Here is a 24931-nt window from a genome sequence, read left to right on the forward strand (position 1 = left end):
TGCGTCGTTTACCCGGGGAAGAGATGGCATCAGGATATGTACTATGGGAAGAAGGCCAGGACGCATACCCACATCCGGCTTTCCACCCGCAGTCACAGCCAGTTGTCTGTAGGTATGCCTGACCAAGCCGGAGGTAACGCAGGGATTCGAACTGCCAATCCCCGTGTTGGTAGGCAACGGAATAGACTGCCATGCCACCCCGACGCCCCCCAGATTTTACGTTTTTGATCACTTGTTGATTGTAGTGGGCCATTTCAAATTCTTGGGTTTCCTCGCATTTACATTCTAAACTGTAATTACTGGTTAAATAAACAAAATAAATTCAGCCAGTCCTCAGATGAGAAACTAGTTAAATTTGCTGCTCAGATTATGTAGTTCCATTCCATTATCCAAACCGCTTAGCCTGCTTTCAGGGTCGCAGGGATGCTGGAGCCTATCCCAGCAGTCATTAGGCGGCAGGCGAGGAGACACCCTGGACAGGCCTCCAGCCCATCACAGATTATGTAGTTGTTTTCAATAAAACATTTTGCTTTGCCTACAAAATGTATAGAATCATGTTATAGTTCTACTTGTGAAATAATTTGTAATCTGCCCTTCTAGTTGAGGTGGTTTCTAGAAACAAGCATTTTAGTCGTCCTACTGATCATTTGACTAGTCATTCAACAAGGGCTTGTGGTTGCACCCTACTTTTCTTATGTATTGACCTTGACGTTGTTGCTGGATTCCATTACAAAACACCTGACCAACACAGTTTATCAAAAACGGTTTACTACTGTAAATAAAAGGGAAGCCTTCACTTTGGCTCAATTTTGTGTGGGATGACCTCAATGAGCTATTGGTTGCCCCGTATACAACTGAACGTTTTCCTTAAAATCGACCCGTGTTTGCACGCTGATGAGCCAAAACATTGACCACTCACAGGTGAACCGAACGTTGGATCATCTCCAAACAAGGGCACATGACATGATCTTGGTAGATGAGATGGTAAATGTTCTGAATTGACAAGGCTTGTGGGGTGTTTGTGGTCAGCAGTGGTGAGTGTCTGACAGTGGTCCGAGGAGAGACAAACCACAAACCAGCGAAAGGGTTTTGGGTGCCCAAGGCTCATCGATGCATGAGGGCAACAAAAGCTATCCCATCTGGTCTAAAGCAACAGAAGGTCTACTGTGGCACAAGTTGCAGGAAATTTTAATTTCAAATTTCAGTTTCAATTTTGGGATTCAGATATTCAGGGGTTTTTTTTTTACATCCCCTCAATGTAGGCTATAAAGGCAAACTGCAAAACACATTTGTCAGCCCATTCTTGTACAATATTTATACTTTTTAATTGCGCTGTTAAAATGTGGAAATATATACCGTCTCAGCTGCGGTGACATCCACCTCTCACAGCAGTGGTGTCACACTTCAGTTCACCTTGGCTGTTAAAGGGAAGACAAAATGCCAAAGACAGCTGTGTGGCGACACTTTTTGATTTATTACCCCACTCTTCTGAGCTGTCCTGGTCGCTGCTCCATCCCCTCTGCTGAGCCGGGGAGGGCTGTAGACTACCACATGCCTCCTGATACATGTGGAGTCGCCAGCCACTTCTTTTCACTGACCGTGTGGAGTTTCACCAGGAGGATGTAGCGTAGCACATGGGAGGATCATGCTGTTGCACCCTGACTGACCAGAGGAGGCACTAGTGCAGCAACAAGGACACATACCCACATCCGGTTTCCCACCTGCAGACACAGCCAATTGTGTCTGTAGGGATGCCCGACCAAGCTGGAGGTAACATGGGGATTCAAACGGGCAATCCCCATGTTGGTAGGCAACAGAATAGACTGCCACACCACCCGGATGCCTAGCTGTATGGTGACACTTTAAATTGAATGATAACAAGGCAGTGTGCCAAATATGCAATTTGAAACTGCCCTACCATGATAAATCACCTGAATGCCATAGTAGGCGGTTATTATACGATGTAAAAAACCGAGACTACACGAGCTAGCAAACTTAGTTTTGCTTATGTCTGTTTTCCAGTCGCCATTATCAAGCTGCTTTTATCCGCTGTTTAAACGGTAACATTACACATGATAGAAACATGCACTTACTTTGCTTGGAAAGTAGTTGCAACTGATCTGAATAGTTTAAATAAATAAAACATAAGATGTAATGTGGGAACTTCTGGGGCTAATGCAATTATTGGTATAAAAAAAACTTAAGTTCTCCATAGGTGCATCCCCAGACATTGCAGCCATCAACATCCTCAACCACACCCAAAACTACACAGCAGACCCTACAGTTCCAAAACCAATAACGGAGAAAAGAGAGACATGACAAAGTGCTATAGTAGAGTTCATCACTATGGATATGAGACGCATTAACGTAGTGGAAGGCGAAGGCTTCAGAAAATTAGCGAAGATGGAGCCTGACTATACTGTACCCAAATGCTCCAGTGTTTCAAACGCCTTGTCTCTGAAGTACAGCAATGTGCAAGACCTTTTTTTTTTAAATTTATTTGATTTTTCCATTTTTTCCCAATTTAGTGGCCAATTGCTCCCTATTCTTGTTCAAACACCCACCCTCGTACTATATGCGTAATCCAACTGCATCTCTCCAGCCGGCAGTCTCGAAGGAGACGCCTCGCCACTTTCGTGACAAGGCGAATCCAGGCCAAACCACTGCTTTTTCCGACACGGAGACGCATTCATGTGACGAACACATGCCGACTCCGCCCCCTCCCGAAGACAGCGTTGCCAATTGCAGCTTTGAGTCTGGCCATAGTCAGATCTGATGAGACCGGGGCGCGAATCCCGGTCCCCAGTGGGCAACTGCATCAACACAAAGCCGATGCTTACACCGCCGTGGACTAATGTGAGACCAAATTTTAACTCGTTGAAAACTCAACTGCCTTAACAGGCCTGGAATTAAGTCATTTTTAGGGCAAGGCCACTTTGGCCTTTGATGAATACAAATTTATTGGGTCATTGCGGCCAAAATGTAGGGCACCAAGGCCAAAACCAATGGTGAAATAACAAGTGATAATTACATTGTATGAAGACAAAACAGTATACAGTCAACAATTGGTAGTCAGTGAGTTGAAAAACAGTACTGAGTTTATTAAAACTGTACTGACCCTAATCACGTTGGGTCTCTGATTCTGACTGACCCTGATCACTTTGGGGTACCTGTGAGTCTTCTTGATCAGTGTGTTCCTGATTTTTGGAGGCCCTGCAAATATATTTATTGTTGAATTAATTAATCAATAGTCTAATCCTTTCATCAATTTATTTATTAATAATTTGAATTATATTTTTAATTTAATATTTCTATTTATTGTTCAATTTATATTCCATTTATTTTATTGATATAAATCGGAAATTGAATATTACTGAATGCTGTATACAGATTGGGCTCAACTTATCTGGTGAAAAAGATTTCCAGTTTACGATATTTACTCGCAATTTTGTCTCGTTCCCTTTCCATTTCACGTTTTGTGCGCTCCTTTCTTGGCATGGTGCTGAAAAAGTAACAGCCCGTCAGATCTCGCAGCAAATGCCAAAGAGCTGTCAGCCACAAGAGGGCAACCAACTACATGTAATGAGTATAGGATCAGGTTTACCTGTTTTTGACTACTCTACACTGACCATAGATAATATTGTAACTTGCACGGATAAGTAGACACGTTAGCCCTTGGCTAATGGGTCAGACCTTTTAGTCGACTGGTTAACGTTGTCACCCGCGGTGCGGGAGATATGGGTTCGCGTCATGGGTTCGCGTCCCGGCTGTGGCGACGGTTCCCGGGCTGCCCCCCTAAATTCGCTACATTGGTGTCAGAAGTGGGATGGTGAGACTGAGGTCATCGGAAGCGTGTGCGGCCAGAGGCGTGAGGGAGCTGATGTGCTGAAGCGTGGGGATGCACTTCCCGAAAAGAGGGGGGTAGTGTAACATGCACGGATAAGTAGACATGTTAGCTCTTGGCTAACGGGTCGGACCCTTTAGTCGACTGGTTAACGTTGTCGCCCGCGGTGCGGGAGATATGGGTTTGCGTCCCAGCTGTGGCGACGGTTCCCAGGCTGCCCCCCTGAATTCGCTACATTGGTGTCAGAAGTGGGATGGTGAGACTGAGGTCATCGGAAGCGTGTGCGGCCAGAGGCGTGAGGGAGCTGATATGCTGAAGCGTGGGGATGCACTTCCCGAAAAGAGGGGGGTAGTGTAACATGCACGGATAAGTAGGCATGTTAGCTCTTGGCTAACGGGTCGGACCCTTTAGTCGACTGGTTAACGTTGTCGCCCGCGGTGCGAGAGATATGGGTTCGCGTCCCAGCTGTGGCGACGGTTCCCGGGCTGCCCCCCTGAATTCGCCACAATATGTAACGTTATCGTATCCCCCACTATACCTAGCATAATTTTATGTTTGCCGCAATTAAATACAGTAACGTTAACGTTATACTTCGCCATAGCTGTTGATTAAATACCAACAATTTACCCGATTTGCAATATAATAACTTTTATGTGGCCGGAACTACCCATTCTATAATGAGTCAGTTAACTAATGTTACTCACAACCTTTGCAGGCTGAAAATGACATCTCAATGATCTGGTCAGTTAAATCGAATATGGAGGCGCTTATTCGGGAGTAAGAATTCAAATGCTTTCTCTTGCCATGATTACTGTAACGTTAGCTACCGTTAACTGCTAGCTAATGTTAGCAAGATTCAAGATGAGTAACGTTAGCTAGCTAACACGTTAGCTAACCCTAATGTTTATACCAAAAAACGTTGACTAAGTTATAAACTATGTACGTTCGTAGTTAGCTAACACTAGGTAGCAATATCCTGGTAAACTTAAAAACACGTGTATTAATACTTACACTGTAACGATAGTGTTTAGCTGCTTGTGTTTGTGCTTAGCTGCCACACACATATTTGCTGGAGTGGGAGGAATCTCGCGCTGCTGTTGATGTCCAGCGTGATGACGGAGACACTGGGAAACGTGTGCTTGTGTGTTGCGTGGCATGTAGTTTTAAATGAGGAAATCGCAACTTTCTTTTAAGGGCACAACGGCCAGTTCAAAACAGGGCATGCCAAACTGGCTGTGTGGGTAGTTCATTGTAGAAGGGGCATTACAGCCACACTCCAGGGCATCCACGGCACTGGCTGTTTGGCCATCGTAATTCCTGCCCTGCCTGAAAGTTAATAACGGACATTTGGATCTTGGTGAGTATGGAGGTGTACTTGGCTGTCACATGTCACTTTATAACTCGGTAGTGGGAACTCTGTGCCTTGGTATTGGAAACCAAAGTAATAGAGGTGAGCCATACGGGAGTCAACATTGCGCAACAGCTTGGAGAAGCAGTGCACACCGTTCCAAATTACATGCGAATAGCTATTTATTTATTTTTATTTTAATGTTTGGAAATAAATTGTTCATTTATTAAAATATGCGCTGTGCTGCTGTTATTGTAATTTAGCTAATTTAGCTACATACCTTCTATTTATTACACTTAATTTTATTTCATTTAAATAATTTGTTTATTTTTGATTACTACCAAACTGTTGATTACACTGCAGGGTGTGCTCCAATTATCGGGACATCACATTGCTCAGCCTCCCTGGGAAAGTCTCTAGGGTGCTGGAAAGGAGGCTCCGACCGATTGTTGAGCCTTGGATTCAGGAGCAACAATGCAGATTCCATCCTGGCTGTGGAACAACGGACCAACTCTTTACCCTTGCAGAAGTGCTGAGGGAGGCATGGCAGTTTGACCAACCAGTCTACATGTGTTTTGTTGTGGACTTGGAGAAGGCTTACGACTGTTTACCCCAGGGCACTCTGTGGGGGATACTGCAGGGGTATGGGGTACCGGGGCAGTTGCTACAAGCCATCCGGTCCTTGTATAACTAAAGTGAGAGCTGTTTCCGCATTCTTGGCACAAAGTCAAACATGTTTTCAGTGGGTGTCGGACCAAGGTTGTCCCTTATCTCTGATTCTGTTTGTGATATTCATGGACGGGATCTCAAGGCACAGCCAAGATGAGTGTGTCCATTTTGGGAACCTCAGAATTGCATCTCTATTCTTCACTGATGATGTGGTTTTGTTGGCTTCATCAGAACGTGACCTCCAGTGCACATTGTGGCGGTTTGCAGTTGAGTGTCGAATGGCTGGGATGAGAGTCAGCACCTCCAAGTCTGAGGCCATGGTTCTCTACTGGAAAATGGTGGATTGTTTCCTCCGGGTTTGGGATGAGTTGTTGCCTCAAGTGAAGGAGTTCAAGTATCTCGGGGTCTTGTTCACGAGTGAGGGTAGGATGGAGCGGGAGATTGACAGGTGGGTTGGTGCAGCATCAGCAGTAATGCGGACGTTGTACCGGACTTGTGAAGAGGGAGCTGAGCCGGAAGGCAACGTTCTCAATTTACCAGTCAGTCTTTGTTCCAACCCTCACCTATGGTCATGAGCTTTGGGTAGTGACCAAAAGGGTGAGATCGCAGATACAAGGGGCTAGAATGAGTGTTCCTCTGTAGGGTGTTTGGGGTGAGAAGCTTGGACATCCGGAGGGAGCTTGGAGTAGAGCCGCTGCTCCTTCACATCGAAAGGAGCCAGTTGAGGTGGTTCAGGCATCTGATTAGGATGCCTCCTGGGCGCCTTCCTTTGGGGGTTTTCTGGGCACGTCCAACTGGGAGGGAGACCCCATGGTAGACCCAGAACTCGCTGGAGGGACTACATGTCCAGTCTGGCCTGGGAACGCCTTGGGATCCCCCAGGAGGAACTGGAGGGCATTGCTGGGGAGAGGGTCATCCATAGTGCCCTACTTAGCTTGCGGCCACCGCGACCCGACCCCGGAGAAGTGGCTGATGATATGAGATGATTACTACCAAAACTTCAGAACCCAAAAAATTGTATTTGGGACAGCCCATATATATGTATATGTTGTTAGTTCAGGGAAACTGAAGACTCAGAAGATAAATGTGTCCTTTATTTAAGATGTCTTTGTAGTGAATGATTTGGTAACATTCACGACAGTGGCTGCTGTAGGAGAGGTTTGTGTCAATGGGGCTGTAAAATTCATTTTATCAGAACTGGAGTTTAGGTACCTTATTGAAAAATGAGCAAAAAAATGCATCAAAGGCCTTTTTCAGACACAAAAGCTAGTTACATTGGCTGACCTGCTAGCAGTAGTGTTTACTGCTAGTAGACCAGTGGATATGGAAATATGGTGCTTTGCTTCTACATCATAGGTTATTGGCTCTGAGTAATTCAAGGTAAATCCAGTAGTCTGCCCATTGGTCTATGCCAGGGGTGGCTAACCATTAGCCATATGTATGCAGGTTTTCATTCCAGCCGGACTCCACACAGGTGATATCACTGATTAGCAACCCTTCACCAAAGAGGAAGACTATCAGTGAAATCACCTGGTGTGGAGTCCGGTTGGAATGAAAACCTGCATACACATGGCTCTCCAGGGCACATGGTTAGCCACTGCTGGTCTATGCCCATTGACAATGTGCCTAAGACAAACTGATACCTATTGAGCCTTGCCAGACCACAGTGGGTAAAGCAAAATTTGTGGGCTTTCTCTGCGATGGTAGAAAAAGTGCAACACTGGCAAAAAATGTAACGCGTGGGGCATCCGGATGGCATGGCAGTCTATTCTGTTGCCTACCAACATGGGGATCACCGGTTCAAATCCCTGTGTAACCGTCGGGTGTCCCTACAGGCACAATTGGCTGTGTCTGCTGGTGGGAAGCTTGATGTGGGTATGTGTCCTGGTCGCTGCACTAGCACCTCCTCTGGTCAGTCTGGGTCAGACATTGTTTTGCACCAAACTGAGTTCTAGGCAAAATATGGAAAATAGCCACAGCAGAAGGACTCTGTTTTGCCTGAGTACCTTTTGTATTAACCCCTAGCCATTTATTACTCAGTTTAATGCCAAGTTTTCATCATGGCATTTAAAAACATACTAATTTAAGCACTCCCATGGTGATGTTATCCAGGTGCAAACATCAACGCCCAAACGGAAGAGACCCAAGAAACTGCTTTGACCCTGGCTTGTTGTGGAGGCTTCTTGGAGGTGGCTGACTTCCTCATCAAGGCGGGGGCCGACATTGAACTTGGTTGCTCCACTCCTCTTATGGAAGCTGCGCAGGAGGGCCACCTAGAGTTGGTCAAGTACTTGCTGGCTGCAGGTGAGAAGGGAGAAGGATGGCAAGGAAGCATGAATATCATTAAATGTAGAGTGAAAAAATTGGTTGAGGATTATTTCTTTTCTTTTTTTAAATTTGTCACTTGTACTGTTGTAATTATTGTCCTAACCTTTTGCTTTTGTTGCTCAGGGGCACACGTTCATGCCACCACAGCAACAGGAGACACAGCACTAACATACGCATGTGAGAATGGACACACTGATGTGGCGGATGTGCTGCTGCAGGCTGGAGCCAACCTGGTGTGTATCACACTTGTAGCTTCTCTCGTCTTAATTCTGAATGGCTCTTTGTTCTCTTAAGCCAACATATTGCCATTCTTTCTTGTGCTCCAGGAACATGAGTCTGAGGGGGGAAGGACACCCCTGATGAAAGCAGCCAGGGCAGGACACCTCTGTACAGTGCAGTTCCTCATTAGCAAAGGTAATTTCACATGTCACTCAGTTAACAATGGAGTAAGTGAGCAGAGCTGAGCAAGGTGAAACTCTGCTCATGTTTGCGACGTTGTGCACGTGCTCTACTCAAATGCTCAACTGTGAATCGTGGCTCTACTCCAGTACCACTCTCAAGCAAATGAAAACTGACAACTGCTCCAAGATCACTTTACTTGGCATTTCCTCCAAACAGGCCTCGAGGTTAATGTTTTCTTGACCATCCCGGTATCCTTTGAATTCTGAAATCAGTCATTTTAAAGTCAATAAGTTTTTAGTTCATAGTTTTTAATGTATGTCGCCTGTATTAATACATCGATCAAACGTTTCCAGGGTATTGTAATATTCCAGCTTCTGAACCTGCAGAGTGAAAGTGATATGTCGGCAAGAAAGACTCGTGATTGATCGCAAATATATAAATTCTTCGAATTTAAATTAGCTTATGGGATTTGGATATACACTGCTTGATGCAGAAATATTCTTTCACCCCAAGATCGTCCCAAAAGATATATTAAATCATACAAAGTTTTTATCAGCCAGGGAATTTCGAGCTTTGCTAGAGTTTCATTATTTGTGTTCGACGTCACCGGCATGAGTCAATTATTCTAATATAGATAATGAAATTTTACAATACAAATTACATGGGTTTATGCACTGGAGAAGCGGGGTGTTCTGGGTGGCATAGAATGGATTGGAGCAAACTTAAACAGCTGGTGTGTAAATACCTCAGTCTTATAAAATGCAGTCAACGCCTGCAACCAGTACCACTGCTTGCAGTGTGAAGACATGATTCTTTGAAACTGCAGCATTCCGTTAGTTTGCTATATCATTACAGCTGAAAGGATAAATAATGTAGGCAGAGCACATAAAAAAAAAAACCAGAGAGATGAAATTCCAAGCAGATAGGACTCACCCTAAAACCAGAGTGAATCTGGGGGTGGCTTTCCGCTGTTCCACCGGCCAGCATTGAAGGAGAGGATGGGTGTGAAAAGCAAAGTGGAGTTGTGGGCTTTGCGTCTTGATGAGCTAGAGAGGAGGCCGAGGGGCCAACTTTTCGGGTGGAGTTTTCAGGCAACAAGCAACGAAATACTATGCAGTGTGCCTTTTTAATACAGAAGTTTTAGCAATGGTCAAAATCATGCCTTCTTTAAATTCTGCCAAAGTTGTAAGAGATTAATATAATGCAAAACCACATACTACGATAGAAATGGTAAAATTTTAATATAATGGCATGTATGACTCCAGTGGTAGCCTTTTGTTAAAATTTTCAAAGATGCAGCCGTGCAGTTTGGTACTTGGAACAAATGTGGATGGGGTAGAGGCCATGTTATCAGTGACTAGAACTGGTGTGTTAACTCAAATTTGACATCACACTGTTGAACGAGTATATGTTACTGTCAGGTTTTAAAGCATGCTCCTTGTGAATTAAATGGTGAGGACTTATTTATTTATTTTAATTTATATGGCCTGCAGCTGTGAAATTTGCAGGGCTCTACAGTGCAAGTATTTTACTTGCCATTGCCCCTAAAATTTGATATATGCAAACTGGAAAAATAATTTACAAAACCACATACTACGATAGAAATGGTAAAATTTTAATATAATGGCATGTATGACTCCAGTGGTAGCCTTTTGTTAAAATTTTCAAAGATGCAGCCGTGCAGTTTGGTACTTGGAACAAATGTGGATGGGGTAGAGGCCATGTTATCAGTGACTAGAACTGGTGTGTTAACTCAAATTTGACATCACACTGTTGAAAGAGTATATGTTACTGTCAGGTTTTAAAGCATGCTCCTTGTGAATTAAATGGTGAGGACTTATTTATTTATTTTAATTTATATGGCCTGCAGCTGTGAAGTTTGCAGGGCTCTACAGTGCAAGTATTTTACTTGCCATTGCCCCTAAAATTTGATATACACTACCGTTCAAAAGTTTGGGATCACCCAAACAATTTTGTGTTTTCCATGAAAAGTCACACTTATTCACCACCATATGTTGTGAAATGAATAGAAAATAGAGTCAAGACATTGACAAGGTTAGAAATAATGATTTGTATTTGAAATAAGATTTTTTTTTACATCAAACTTTGCTTTCGTCAAAGAATCCTCCATTTGCAGCAATTACAGCATTGCAGACCTTTGGCATTCTAGCTGTTAATTTGTTGAGGTAATCTGGAGAAATTGCACCCCACGCTTCCAGAAGCAGCTCCCACAAGTTGGATTGGTTGGATGGGCACTTCTTTGAGCAGATTGAGTTTCTGGAGCATCACATTTGTGGGGTCAATTAAACGCTCAAAATGGCCAGAAAAAGAGAACTTTCATCTGAAACTCGACAGTCTATTCTTGTTCTTAGAAATGAAGGCTATTCCATGCGAGAAATTGCTAAGAAATTGAAGATTTCCTACACCGGTGTGTACTACTCCCTTCAGAGGACAGCACAAACAGGCTCTAACCAGAGTAGAAAAAGAAGTGGGAGGCCGCGTTGCACAACTGAGCAAGAAGATAAGTACATTAGAGTCTCTAGTTTGAGAAACAGACGCCTCACAGGTCCCCAACTGGCATCTTCATTAAATAGTACCTGTTAGAGCCTGTTTGTGCTGTCCTCTGAAGGGAGTAGTACACACCGGTGTAGGAAATCTTCAATTTCTTAGCAATTTCTCGCATGGAATAGCCTTCATTTCTAAGAACAAGAATAGACTGTCGAGTTTCAGATGAAAGTTCTCTTTTTCTGGCCATTTTGAGCGTTTAATTGACCCCACAAATGTGATGCTCCAGAAACTCAATCTGCTCAAAGAAGTGCCCATCCAACCAATCCAACTTGTGGGAGCTGCTTCTGGAAGCGTGGGGTGCAATTTCTCCAGATTACCTCAACAAATTAACAGCTAGAATGCCAAAGGTCTGCAATGCTGTAATTGCTGCAAATGGAGGATTCTTTGACGAAAGCAAAGTTTGATGTAAAAAAAATCTTATTTCAAATACAAATCATTATTTCTAACCTTGTCAATGTCTTGACTCTATTTTCTATTCATTTCACAACATATGGTGGTGAATAAGTGTGACTTTTCATGGAAAACACAAAATTGTTTGGGTGATCCCAAACTTTTGAACGGTAGTGTATGCAAACTGGAAAAATAATTTACAAGCACAAAGTGCGAGTAAAGATTACACCCTACCGTAGTCGGTCAGGGACAGGCGCGTTTAAAAAGTGTATTGCAAATACATCGCTGAAAATGAAGCCCTTTTTTTGTTTTGAGCGAAAGAGACGACCGAAGAGAAGAGGAATCTGGCGTGGTGGATTCACAGGGTTTAACTAACGAGGCTTTGCGAGTAGTGTTGTGAACGAACTGAATCAAAATGATCCATTCATTCTTTGTAAGTTCAGTTGAGCTCTGTCAGTTGCGAGCAAATGTGCAACCGGCTTATCCTTCATGAATGACCGTTCTCAGTTCACTAGAAAGTGAACTGAGAACAGTTCAGTTCAGTGAGTGGGATTGCGCAGTTGGAGCTCTGTTCAAGCACTGAACGATTCGATGAAACAAATCTTTAGTGAACTGATTCCAATGATTCAGTACACTGAAAAGAACACATTAACATGGCAGAGTTCGATACCACTCCTGCCGTGGACTATTGGCTGAGCGTGCCAGACGGCCAACATGCAAAAGCAGCTGGACAACCGATATCCTTTGAGGTCAGTAGGCATGGGCCAGTGTGTAGTATGTGCTATTGCACAGATGTGTGTCCCTTGGTGCGTGTACACACACACACACACACACACACAGTGAGGAAAAAACCCCTGTATTGCAGAACCAATTGGTCTGTTAAAATGCAGTGTCAATATTTTTAAAACTGCTTCAAAAAATTGTTTCAAAAGAAAACTTTCAAATGTCTTAAAAAGCTCTTAAATTATTTTATTTAAAAAGCTGTAGTTCAACGTTTCAGTGTTTGAAAATGCTATATGTGTTCAATATTTTAAGGCCCAAACAAAGGGTCCAGATTATTAGGGTCTTCCACTTTCATAGTCCTCCACTGGTTTTCACATCATAATCGCACACGAGAAGGAACACACGCACATGCACGCACAGTAAAATATGTATGTAATCAGTTGTTTAACTCTGTTGCTTGAACATTTTTCACTGTGCTGCAACATTTTTTTTGTGTGCTCCTAAATTTTATCCATTTATGAGCACATGTACTCTTTGGGGAAAAAAGATACGGCGCCTGCTCTGTCATGCCTGAGGGAGCCAGTTCCAACCGAGAAGCACATAGCCATTCCCCTTTATAAACTGGCTACCTTGACGTGAAAAATGCGTTTCCATTTCAATCTGATGAAATATTGCTTTGTCGAATCGTCTGAAAAACCACCTCATGCGAGCATATACATTTTTGCAATATTTGAGGTTTTTTTTTATTTTTTTCAAAATTCACGCATTTCCATTACTATTTTTTCTTCCCCCCCCCCAACTTGCGGATTGAGCAGGTTAATGGAAACCCACCCACTGTCTCCCTTTCCTGTCAGGTGCAAATGTGAACAGAGCCACAGCCAATAACGATCACACAGTGGTGTCTCTAGCCTGTGCTGGTGGTCATCTGGCTGTGGTGGAGCTGCTGCTGGCGCATGGGGCAGATCCAACACACAGACTCAAGGTACCATCCACACACTGAATAGAGAACTATACCAAGTGAATTATATATTAGCATATATGTGTTCTGTGTTTGGAGCAGGTAACACCTGATTCTTAACCACTTATTCCTCATACTAATAGGATGGTTCAACCATGCTGATAGAAGCTGCTAAAGGGGGTCACACCAATGTTGTTTCCTACCTGCTGGACTACCCCAACAACATCCTGTCTGTCCCAGCCCCTGATCTGTCTCAGCTCACTCCCCCCTCGCAAGATGCTTCTCAGGTATGCACAGCAGTTGTCTCAGATGTGTCTCAGGTAAGCATGCCAGTTTGTCACTCTACAATTATTTTATGACCTTTTGTGCTGCTCTTCTGGAAAGGAAAAACTATCCCACCTAAAAGTTTTCTCATTATCTATGATAAACTAGAACTGACATCTTGCCCTGCCTTCCCTATAGGTCCCTCGTGTCCCATTCCAAGCTCTCGCCATGGTCGTGCCCCCACAGGAGCCAGACCGAGCCCCATCAAACATCGCCACACCCCCACCAGTCTCCAGCAAAGGTAACAAGCAATGATTTCTCCTTTTAATTTTTGTTCCACATTGCCTTCAGTCTGCATCACACTTTCTTAAACCATGGTTTGTATCCCTGTGTCTCTTTCCCAGGTGTATCCAAACAGAGGCAGGCAGCTCTCCAACCTGGCGGTCCTAGCTCAGCAGGCCGGGGTCCCGAGGCAGAGCCCCTACCACCCTTCCACTTGTGCCAGCCATTAGAATGCATCGTGGAGGAGACAGAAGGCAAACTGAACGAGTTGGGCCAGAGGATCAGCGCCATTGAAAAGGCCCAGCTGCAATCATTGGAGCTTATTCAGGGGGAACCGCTCACCAAAGACAAGATAGAGGAGCTCAAGAAAAGTCGAGAGGAACAGGTAATAAACAATTGTTCTACAGAGGGCACATCCAAGCTTGGACGTTTAACATTTTGCGTTAGATAGTAAGGATTTTACCTTACAAGATTAAGTACTATAATTTGTCCTTACTCGTAACATCTTGGAGCTCAAGTTGATTTGCTCTTTCTGTACTTAGGTGCAGAAAAAGAAGAAGATTTTGAAGGAGCTGCAGAAGGTGGAGCGCCAGCTGCAGTTGAAAACACAGCAGCAGTTCACCAAAGAATACATGGAAGCGAAGGGCTTAAAAGAGGAGCAGGAGGCAGGCCAGAGCCAGGGCCCGGGCCCAGGGCCTGGTGGTGCCTCTTCTGCCCCAAGTACCCTTACTACCACACCAGGCGCCCAAACACAAACCAGCTCTGACACAGATGAGGAAGCCAACAGAGACGGGGAGCAGGAGGAGCAGCCAGAAGAGGAGAGGGATGAGGTGAAGCATTCATCATTTTATGATGTCTAGAATATGATGTTTCTTCTGTTTGTTGTGAACTCAGTTTTAGTTAAGACCTGACTGAAATTAAGCGTGTTTCACATATAGTTCTCTTTAAACGAACCAAACTCGTCCTCTTAAAAGTGGACTGACAGAAAAGGGGCTCAGTTCTCCTTGCGTTCACACTGTCAGTTCATTGGAAAGAGGACTCAGTTCTCTTTCTGGTCCACTTCAGCTCTGATTGGACCTCAGTCCTCTTTCTGTTCACAGTACTGGGGTTACTCTGGAGCTCAGACCTTTTTCTGCGACACTGCAGTGCGATCCTATCGAAGCCCCTCGCTTTCATATGGACTGCAAATTGGAGGAAAACCTTTGCATCTCTGTGCATTGTAGACAGTTGTCGTTTGATTTGTTCTTCATTCCATATCTGGAGTAGTGCAGTAGTTTCGTCCTCAGACCAAACTACTCCTCGTCCACTAGTCTTGCTTGCCGCCATGACTCCGTGTCATTTGTTTTTTCGAGCATCCCAGTTCTGTCTACGGCAAGCTTAGAGGGCGAAAATACAATAGCAAAGGGCGAAGCGAACTGAGAGCGCTTTGTCTTCACAATGCACAGATTAAGCGAACCGATTCACGGACCAAAATTCAGAGGGGTCTGAGTTCGTTTGGAGTGTTCACATATGCGCAAAAAATGCATTCTAATCGCTCTGAGTTCGTCTGGAGGGCTGAAATGAACCAAGTGTGAAAACACCCTAAGTCTGACATATTTTTCAGGAGGAAGAGGATGATGAAGAGGAAGAGGAAGGTTCAGAGGATGAGGCAGAGGGGGAAGACTACGACTACACCAAGCTGCCTCAGGTGGATACAATCCTTTACAGAGATAGACAGCAGCCCCCTCTGCCCCCTTCACCCCAAGCCCAGCCTCAACCTCAGCCTCCACCTCCGCCACTTCAGGCTGCCTTTGTTCCCATCCAGCCCCTGCCGGAGTACAACCCTGCAGACTATCCAGGAAGTACCAGCCCGGAGTTGCAGAGGGTGCTTGTGGGGCAGCAAATGCTGGGGCAGCAGCAGCAAGGCCAGGGCCAGCAGTTGGCTGGATTAGGCCCAGGTATGCTGGCTCAACAGGCCCCAGATGGACTCATGGTGGCTACACCTGCACAGACACTCACAGACACGCTGGATGACATCATGGCAGGTAAGTGTAAACCGTTACGTTTGGTTGATGTGATCTTGGGATCTTTTTGTATCAATTATGCCCTCATGCAGTGATAGTTTTTATTTGTTGGGAAGTTTTAATCATTTTTTGTTTCTGTTGCAGCTGTGAGCAGCCGTGTGCCCATGTTGAACACTACGACCTCACCCACTCCCTTGTCCCAGCCACCCTCACAGACGCCCGCAAACATTGCCTCACCCCCCTCCGTACTGCCTCTCTACCCCTCTGTTGATATTGACGCACACGTAAGGCACATTAATACCATTGAAAACTGATACAACATAACTCATAGTTGGGCAAATGCACATGTATACACACTGGCTGACACGCGAAGACCTTACCTACTGAGTAATTTGTCTCTCCTGCAGACGGAGAGTAACCATGACACTGCTCTGACGCTGGCCTGTGCTGGAGGACATGAAGAGCTTGTATCTGTTCTTATTGCTCGAGGAGCCAACATTGAGCACCGGGACAAAAAAGGTATGACATCTAAAGGTCATACTTTTCTTTAGACGTCATACCTTCAAGGTATATGTAGTTGGTGAAAATTGAAATATGAGAAGCAAGGGACGTCCAGGTAGTGTAGCGGTCTATTCCATTGCCTACCAACACGGGGATCGTCGGTTCAAATCCCCGCGTTACCTCCGGCTTGGTCGGGCATCCCTACAGACACAATTGGCCGTGTCTGCGGGTGGGAAGCCGGATGTGGGTATGTGTCCTAGTCGCTGCACTAGCACCTCCTCTGGTTGGTTGGGGCGCCTGTTAGGGTGGGTGGGGGGACTGGGGGGAATAACGCGATCCTCCCATGCGCTACATCCCCCTGGTGAAACTCCTCACTGCCAGGTGAAAAGAAGCGGCTGGCGACTCCACTTGTATTAGAGCAGGCACGTGGTAGTCTGCAACCCTCCCCGGATCGGCAGAAAGGGTGGAGCAGTGACCGGGATGGCTCAGAAGAGTGGGTTAATTGGCCAAGTACAACGGGGGGAAAAAAAGGGGGGGGGTGCGGAATTTAAAAAAAATATGAGAAGCAAGTATGTTATAACCTCAAATACATGAATTTTCTGTTACTTTTTTTTCCTGTTAAGACAGTAGTAAAGCTGAGCAGGCGATAGGGGAGATGCAGGATTGAAGTTCCTAGTTTGATCTTAGGCCGCTGGGGGGGAATCAGGTTTGACTTAGAGGTGGCTGACATAACTGCTTGACTGTCTCAAAGCTCCATTTTAGATATCTCAATTATAAACCTAATTTTCCTCTACTTCCAGGATTCACCCCACTTATCCTGGCAGCCACTGCTGGTCATGTTGGAGTGGTAGAAGTCCTCCTGGACAAAGGGGGTGACATTGAGGCTCAGTCGGAGAGAACCAAAGACACACCCCTTTCCCTAGCCTGTTCTGGGGGCCGCCAGGAGGTAAACAAATTCTCTTTCCCATGGTCAATTTATCAGCATCTTGCAATGGGACAAATATTAGAAATGCAATGACATTTTTTCCTTGGCCATAAATGTCTCGGATAACCAGGTGTATTGTGTTGCTTTAGGTGGTGGAATTGCTGCTGCTGCGGGGAGCTAATAAAGAACACCGTAATGTTTCAGACTACACGCCTCTTAGCCTGGCTGCTTCTGGGGGCTACGTCAACATCATTAAAATCCTTCTCAATGCTGGGGCAGAGATTAATTCCAGGTATTTTTATTGTGTTTTGTGTGAGTGTAAGAACTTGCAAAATTCCAGGTTTAGTAAGAGTTCGTGGGGTCATTGTTTTGTCTGTTTGCCAAAACTTTTTATCTGTCCAGAACCGCTCTTTTAAATCAAAAGAATTTGTTCCATTTCATTGATATAATCAAATATAATATCTCTAACTTTATTTTGAAAAATAACAGTAAAATCATTTAGAAAATTCCTTAATGAAACCATTTTAAAACGTTTCATAGTGCACCCTGAGGTAATGATAACTTAAAGGTATGGCTCTGTCTTGACACAAAACCATCTCAATTAAAAAATTCCTATTGTACAATTTTAATTTGGTGGTGCAGGCAGAAAACGTGGATAGGGGGCCTAGCAACAAATGTAAGACATTTGGGAGCGTTATAAGATAACATAAACGTCTGTGCACACTGCACAACTGAAGTAGCCTATAATCAGAGCATGTCTTCCATGCTCAACACTGAAAGGAAGCTCAAGGGATTTACTCAACATCGGATGCAACTCCAAAGACCAAGATATGAACTTTTATTCCTTCAAATGATTTCTTTTTAAGTGCCTTATGTTTAGTTATGTCGAAAGTGGCTTGGTTACTACCGCCTCACCTTAAAGAAGTTTCACACTGCAGACGTTTTAGGCGCTTGTTGATTTTAAAATGCTCACTTTTGCTTTAAGTTGTGGAAAATATCAGTTTGACACCTAGATGGAAGGCACTGGGGTGTTTAGGACAACTATATCACAGCTGGCATAGACAGAGGGCAAGGCAGTAAACTAAAGAAAGGATTAGAATTTGATGAGTTTTAATATAAACCATACTGATGACTTAAAACAAGGCTTGATGGGATCCAGTACAGATCTCTCAGATCGGATTGGGACATCCCTACCCTCCGCTTTTCTCATTTGGCCACTCCCTTGTATTCTGTCACTTGGTATTGCCTATGCAGTGTCATTTGAGGTAGGGTTTCATGGAAACGTCTTTGACAATGATGCAGGTATTCCCCCCCCCCCCCCCGAGAAAATTTAGCTGATAAAGCCCAAATTTGGTGGCCTCTGGCACATTCTTACTATTCCATTTATATACTATTCTATATCTTAAACTGTAAAATTAGTGTGCGGCTGAGGCGTAGCCTACATTTTCCTAATATGACATAGGCCTGTTACCTTGACAACATCGCCTGTTTGTTTGCGAGCATGATCTGATATTGCTGTGTTGGTCCCACAACATCATAATTATTGTTGCTGCAGGACCATCAATGCAATGATTGTAAGTGGTCTCATGTCTTTGCAACATGGGAAAAAGACCGGAAAAGTGCCAAAGCTAACCTAAAATAACCTCAACCCTAACTTAGACCCAACGTTTACTTTATCCTAATCTTAACCAATAGCTAACCTTAACCTAACCGATGGCTTCTTCCTTTTTTTTCGGCTGCTCCTGTTAGGGATTGCCACAGCGGATCATCCGTTGCCATCTCTTCCTGTCCTTTGCATCTTCCTCTGTCATGCCAGCCACCTGCATGTCCTCCCTCACCACCTTCATGAACCTCCTGTTTGGCCTTCCTCTTTTCCTCTTGCCTTGCAGCTCCATATTCAGCATCCTTCTCCCAATATACCCAGCATCTCTCCTCCGCACATGTCCAAACCATCTCAATCTTGCATCTCTCGCTTTGTCTCCTAACTGTCCAACCTGAGCTGTCCCTCTAATATACTCGTTCCTAATCCTGTCCTTCGTCACTCCCAATGAAAATCTTAACATCTTCAACTCTGCCACCTCCAGCTCTGCTTCCGGTCTTTTCATCAGTGCCAGTCTCCAAAGCTGTATAACATAGCTGGTCTCATTACCATCTTGTAAACCTTTCCTTTAACTCTTACTGGGACACTTCTGTTGCAAATCACTCCTGACGCTTTTTTCCACCCACTCCATCCTACCTGCACGCTCTTCTTCACCTCTCTTCGGCACTCCCCGTTATTTGAAATTGACTCCAAGTATTTACACTTATCCACCTTCGCCACCTCGGCTCCTTGCATCCTCACCATTCTGCTCCCCCCCCCTCTCATTCACACATATGTTTTCCGTCTTGCTCCTACTGACTTTCATTCCTCTTCTCTCCAGTGCATACCGCCACCTCTCCAGGCTCTCCTCAACCTACACCCTACTCTTGCTACAGATCACAATGTCATCTGCGAACATCATAGTCCACAGAAACTCCTGCCTGATCTCATCCGGCAACCTGTCTATCACCATTGCAAACAAGAAAGGGCTCAGAGCTGATCCTTGATGTAATCCCCTCTTCACCTTGAACCCATCCATCATTCCTACCACACACCTCACCACTGTCACACTGCCCTCATACATATCCTGCACCACTCCTACATACTTCTCTGCCACTCCTGACTTGCTCATACAATGCCACACCTTCTCTCTCGGCACCCTGTCATATGCTTTCTGTAAATCCAAAAAGACACAATGTAACTCCTGCTGACCTTCTCTATACTTCTCCATCAACACTCTAAAAGCAAACATCACATCTATAGTGCTCTTTCCTGGCATGAAACCTTACTGCTGCTCGCTAATTGTCACCTCTGCTCTTAACCCAGCTTCCTCTACTCTTTCCCATATCTTCACTGTGGCTGATCAACTTTATATTTCTGTCATTACTACGGCTTTGCACATCACCCTTATTTTTGAAAATTGGTACCAGTATGCTTCTTCTCCACTTCTCAGGCATCCTCTCACTTTCCAAGATTGTGTTAAACAATCTAGTTAAAAACTCCACTGCCATCCTTCTTAAACACCTCCATGCCTCCCTAGGTATGTCGTCTGGACCAACCGCTTTTCCACTCTTCATCTTCTTCGTAGCTGCCCTCACTACTCCTTGCTATTCACCACACTTTGTGATTCATTATCCCCATATCATCCGACCTTCTCTGTCTGATTTTCTTCATCAGCCCCTCAAAGTACTCCTTCCACCTTCTCAACACACTCTCCTTGGTTGTCAGCGTATTTCCATCTCTATCCATCATCCTAATCTGTTGCACGTTCTTCCCAGCTTAGACCCTCTGTCTAGCCAATCGGTACAAGTCCTTTTCTTCTTCCTTAGTATCCAACCTCTCATACAAAAAACCATACGCCTTTTTCTTTGCCTTCGCCACCTCTTTGCTTTACGCTGCATCTTCTATTATGCCTGTCTACTGTCTTCATCTCGCTGACTATTCCACTTCTTCTTTGCCAACCTCTTTCTCTGTATACTTCGCTGTACTGCCTCATTCCACCACCAAGCCTCCTTGTCTTCCTTCCTCTGTCCAAATGACACACCAAGTACCTTCCTAGCTGTCTCCCTCACTATTTCTGCAGTAGTTGCCCAGCTATCCGGCAACTCTTAACTACCACCCAGTGCCTGTCTTAATTCCTCCCTGAACTCCACACAAGTCTTCTTTTAACTTCCACCATTTGATCCTTGGTCTCCAAAGTCAATCTACAGACCACCTTCTGATGCTGCCTAGCTACGTTCTCCCATCACCACCGTGTAGTTTCGATCCCTTTCAGATCGCACCTCCTGCATAGGATATAGTCCACCTGTGTGCACTTTCCTACACTCTTACACGTCACCCTGTGTTCCTTCCTCTTCTTGAAATACGGTATGTATTCACCACAGCCATTTCCATCCTTTTTGCAAAATCTACCACCATCTGTCCTTGCACATTCCTCTCCTTGACACCATACCGACCCATCATCTCTGTTTCCTTACCAGCATGCCCAATGAAGTCTGTTCCAATCACCACTCTCTCCTCCTTGGGTACACTCTTACCACTTCATCCAACTCACTCCAGAATTCTTCTTTCTCTTCCATCTTGCACCCAGCTTGGGCATATGTGCTGATAACATTCGTCATCACCCCTTCGATTTCCAGCGTCATACTCATCACTCTGTCTGATGCTCTCCACCTCCAACATGCTTTTGACATACTCTTCCTTCGGAATTACCCCTGCCCTGTTTCTTCTCCCATTTGCCTGGCCTTACTCCCCTTCCACCTCGTCTCTTGCACACACAGTATATCTACCTTCCTTCTGTCCATATCAGCCAATTATCTCCCTTTACCAGTCATAGTGCCAACCTTCAAAATCCTGACTCAACTCAACACTCCACCCTTTCTCCTCTCCCGCTGCATCTGGACATGCATTCCCCTTCTCCTTCACCTAAGAGCAGCATAGTTTCCACCGGCACCCTGCTGGCCAACAGTACCGGTGGTGGTCGCTGGCAACCCGGGCCTTGACCGATCCAGTATGGAAATGAGATTTTATAATCTGAAAGTTTGATTTGGCAGAGGTTTTACTCCAGATGCCCTTCCTGATGCAACCCTCCCCATTTATACGGTGTTGGGACCAGAAGTAAGAATGCACTGGCTTGTGCGTCCCCAGTGGCTAGGTTATGTCCAGTCAGCGTATGTAAATAAATTGATATGCAAATAATGTTAGCCACTCAATTGAAAATTTGCAGTCAATAACAAGCCTACTTCCAATTACAAACTTTTTTTTTTTTGGCTCCCCCCTCCCCCCCTTTTCTCCCCAATTGTATCCGGCCAATTACCCACTCTTCCGAGCCGTTCCAGCCGCACCACCCCCTCTGCCAATCCGGGGAGAGCTGCAGACTACTACATGTCTCCACCGGTACATGTGGAGTCGCCAGCCTCTTCTTTTCACCTGACTGAGGAGTTAAGCCAGGGGGACGTAGCACATGGGAGGATCACACTATTCCCCGCAGTTCCCCCTCCCCCTGAACAAGCACCCCGACCGACCAGAGGAGGCACTAGTTTAGTGACCAGGACAGACACCCACATCCGGTTTCCCACCTGTAGACACAGTCAATTGTGTCTGTAGGGACGCCTGACCAAGCCGGAGGTAACACGGGGATTCGATCCAGCGATTCCTGTGTTGGTAGGCAACGGAATACACCACTACTCTACCTGGACGCCCAATTACAAACTAAAAACAATGATGACATATCATTTTTGTCCATAACAAATGCACACAACTATTGCAGATGGATGGATAGTTACTTTATTGATCCTGAAATTAGTGTCATTATAGCTTGCATAATCAAAAGGCACAGTACCAAAAATATAAAGCAAAAACTATAGGGAATATAAAGAATATAAAGAACTAGACTAAACTGAAGTACTCAGTGCCTCTGTTATAGACAAGAATAAAGAGATGTATATTTTATGTAAAGGCTGGGTGTATCAAGAGCATTGATAAAGATTGAAAATAAAGAATATATCAGATATTACACTGAGAAAAAGATGCAGCACAATTTTCACATGGTAAATTATTGCACAGGGTACAGTTATTAAGTTTTTGCACTGTTCTATATTGCACATGGACTATAAAAGTATATTGTACTTTACCTCTATGGCACTGTGTCCTTATTTCTCCAGTAAAGCATTTCTCGTTAATTCATCATCAAAATATTGTGCAGAACATTTTGCATTACCAGATAAATCAATAGTTGCAGCCCTCGGGCCTCATTTATAAAACTGCAGATGATTCACGTCAAAAAGTTGCATACAGACAAAATACAAAGTGCTTATGCACAAAAATATTCTGATTTATAAGATAGTGCGCACACACATCCTTTGCCGATCTTCCTTTATAAATCGTATTCACCTCGAAATGTGGTGCACCTGTGCGAGCTACATGTCCCACCCTTGTAATGCCCATAGTTGCATATAAATAGTCAGTGAAACTCCCTTAATTAATATTCATTCATACTGGCTGCATGAACATGATCTTGGCAAATGCTGACAGGCTAAAAAAAACCAAAACAAATTCACACTGTTTTCAAAGTTCTTGTCGGGGATGTTGAGATGAGAAAAAAGATGTTGTTTGGTGGACACAATGTGGGCATTACAAATGCCAAAAAGTTGTTGGTGGCAGCATGTGGCAGATGCTGACACTATTGCTTCCTCAAAGTTGGATCATCACCAAAATAAAAAAGTGGCCCGCACAATGAACGTGATAATTATAATAAACGTTATTTGTATAGCACCTTTCAAAAGACTTACAAAGTTCCTTACAATAAAAACAAAACACCTTTAAAAAAGATAAAATTAACTACAACCCATAAAACAAATACATGATAAAACACGATATATGAAACTATGCACTCATATCTGCCCAATTGAGGCATCGAAAGCTGCGTCAGTGTAAACATAATTTGTCCTGTTCATTTCAGAACACGTATTTAATAATTGCAGAACATATTTGAGGGGTTCTTTTGCAAAAACTTATCTCCGTTGGTATTTAGTATCCTTAAACCATGTTGTTTTTTTTTATGCACTCCAGGGAGTGTCGATCAAACAGGCGTTTGTTTATTCATTGTTAGAATGGCTTTCATCCGTTTTTGCAAATGAACTCTTCATAGGTGATACGTTGGAGGTAATTCAATTTATATTACACAATGGTATCAATTTAACACCATTTCTTGCATTTCATCCTTCTGCCATCGGAGTCTCAGTGTCCATGGAGGACCGACCGCACATTGTTCCGTCAAGTTTGGTTTTTTTTATAAATCCCAAAGTTTGCTTTTGTGCATACTCGGTGTTTATAAATGAGGCTACCCGCCGAAATAATATGCTGTTCTGCTTCAGTTTATTCAATCGATATCAATTCTTGTCTGTATCTTCCAACCCATTTGCCCTTTATGTTCCTTGGTGTACCTGTTGATACTTGAAAGTATTTTTAGATTGGCTCATTTGGTAACTTGGAATTCACTACCCTCTTTCTCTCTCCAGGACTGGCAGTAAGTTGGGCATCTCACCTCTGATGTTGGCAGCCATGAACGGTCACGTGCCAGCCGTGAAGCTATTGCTAGACATGGGTTCAGACATAAATGCCCAAATTGAGACTAATCGCAACACAGCTCTCACCCTTGCCTGCTTCCAGGGCCGGGCTGAGGTAGTCAGTCTGTTGCTGGATCGTAAGGCCAACGTCGAGCATCGCGCTAAGGTGAGGGAATCTGGGTCACAGCTTCGCCACTTACCACAGGCTTAATAGGAGAAAACATGGCTGACCATATCCAGTGTAATGTGTTCGATAGTCTTTTGGTAGCCTTTTCTCTATCTACTTACCAATGGTTGCCTCCCAAACAGCCATTTTATCCCTACGGCTAGAAAAAGTAAATACGTTGGCCTTTTACCTGATATTGCTGAGTGTGCCCCGACCCCAAATAAAAAGTAATTAAGACACAGTATCTTTATTCAGAATATCCAAATAAGAAACTTTTATTGTGAGACCATCAAGCACAAACCCTTGAATGAGCCTGTAAGGTAACGTAGGCCAAATAATTCAAATTACTACCACACTCTTAAACTGTTCTTCTGAAAATTGTTTTTCTAGGTCACATTAACACTGCCTTCAGAG

The 24931-nt window shown here is 44.3% G+C and overlaps 1 protein-coding gene across 7 annotated transcripts in view; it reads left to right on the top strand.

Annotated features, from left to right (window-relative positions):
* ankhd1 (ankyrin repeat and KH domain containing 1) overlaps positions 1–24931 on the top strand; it is a 54923-nt gene that overhangs the window by 15212 nt on the left and 14780 nt on the right. For 4 of the 7 annotated variants that reach the window (XM_056275876.1, XM_056275892.1, XM_056275883.1 and 1 more), the window contains exons 10-23: positions 7974–8165; positions 8313–8422; positions 8516–8603; positions 13127–13254; positions 13374–13517; positions 13693–13795; positions 13899–14161; positions 14319–14606; positions 15380–15800; positions 15924–16063; positions 16187–16298; positions 17081–17226; positions 17355–17497; positions 24304–24517. In XM_056275876.1, the coding sequence (XP_056131851.1) occupies positions 7974–8165; positions 8313–8422; positions 8516–8603; positions 13127–13254; positions 13374–13517; positions 13693–13795; positions 13899–14161; positions 14319–14606; positions 15380–15800; positions 15924–16063; positions 16187–16298; positions 17081–17226; positions 17355–17497; positions 24304–24517 (2492 nt within the window). Of the gene's footprint in view, positions 1–7973; positions 8166–8312; positions 8423–8515; positions 8604–13126; positions 13255–13373; positions 13551–13692; positions 13796–13898; positions 14162–14318; positions 14607–15379; positions 15801–15923; positions 16064–16186; positions 16299–17080; positions 17227–17354; positions 17498–24303; positions 24518–24931 lie in introns of all 7 variants that reach the window. The other 3 variants (XM_056275857.1, XM_056275863.1, XM_056275870.1) reach the window with 1 other exon arrangement.

The sequence above is a fragment of the Lampris incognitus genome, chromosome 1 (assembly GCF_029633865.1).
Source record: "Lampris incognitus isolate fLamInc1 chromosome 1, fLamInc1.hap2, whole genome shotgun sequence".
NCBI lineage: Eukaryota > Metazoa > Chordata > Actinopteri > Lampriformes > Lampridae > Lampris > Lampris incognitus.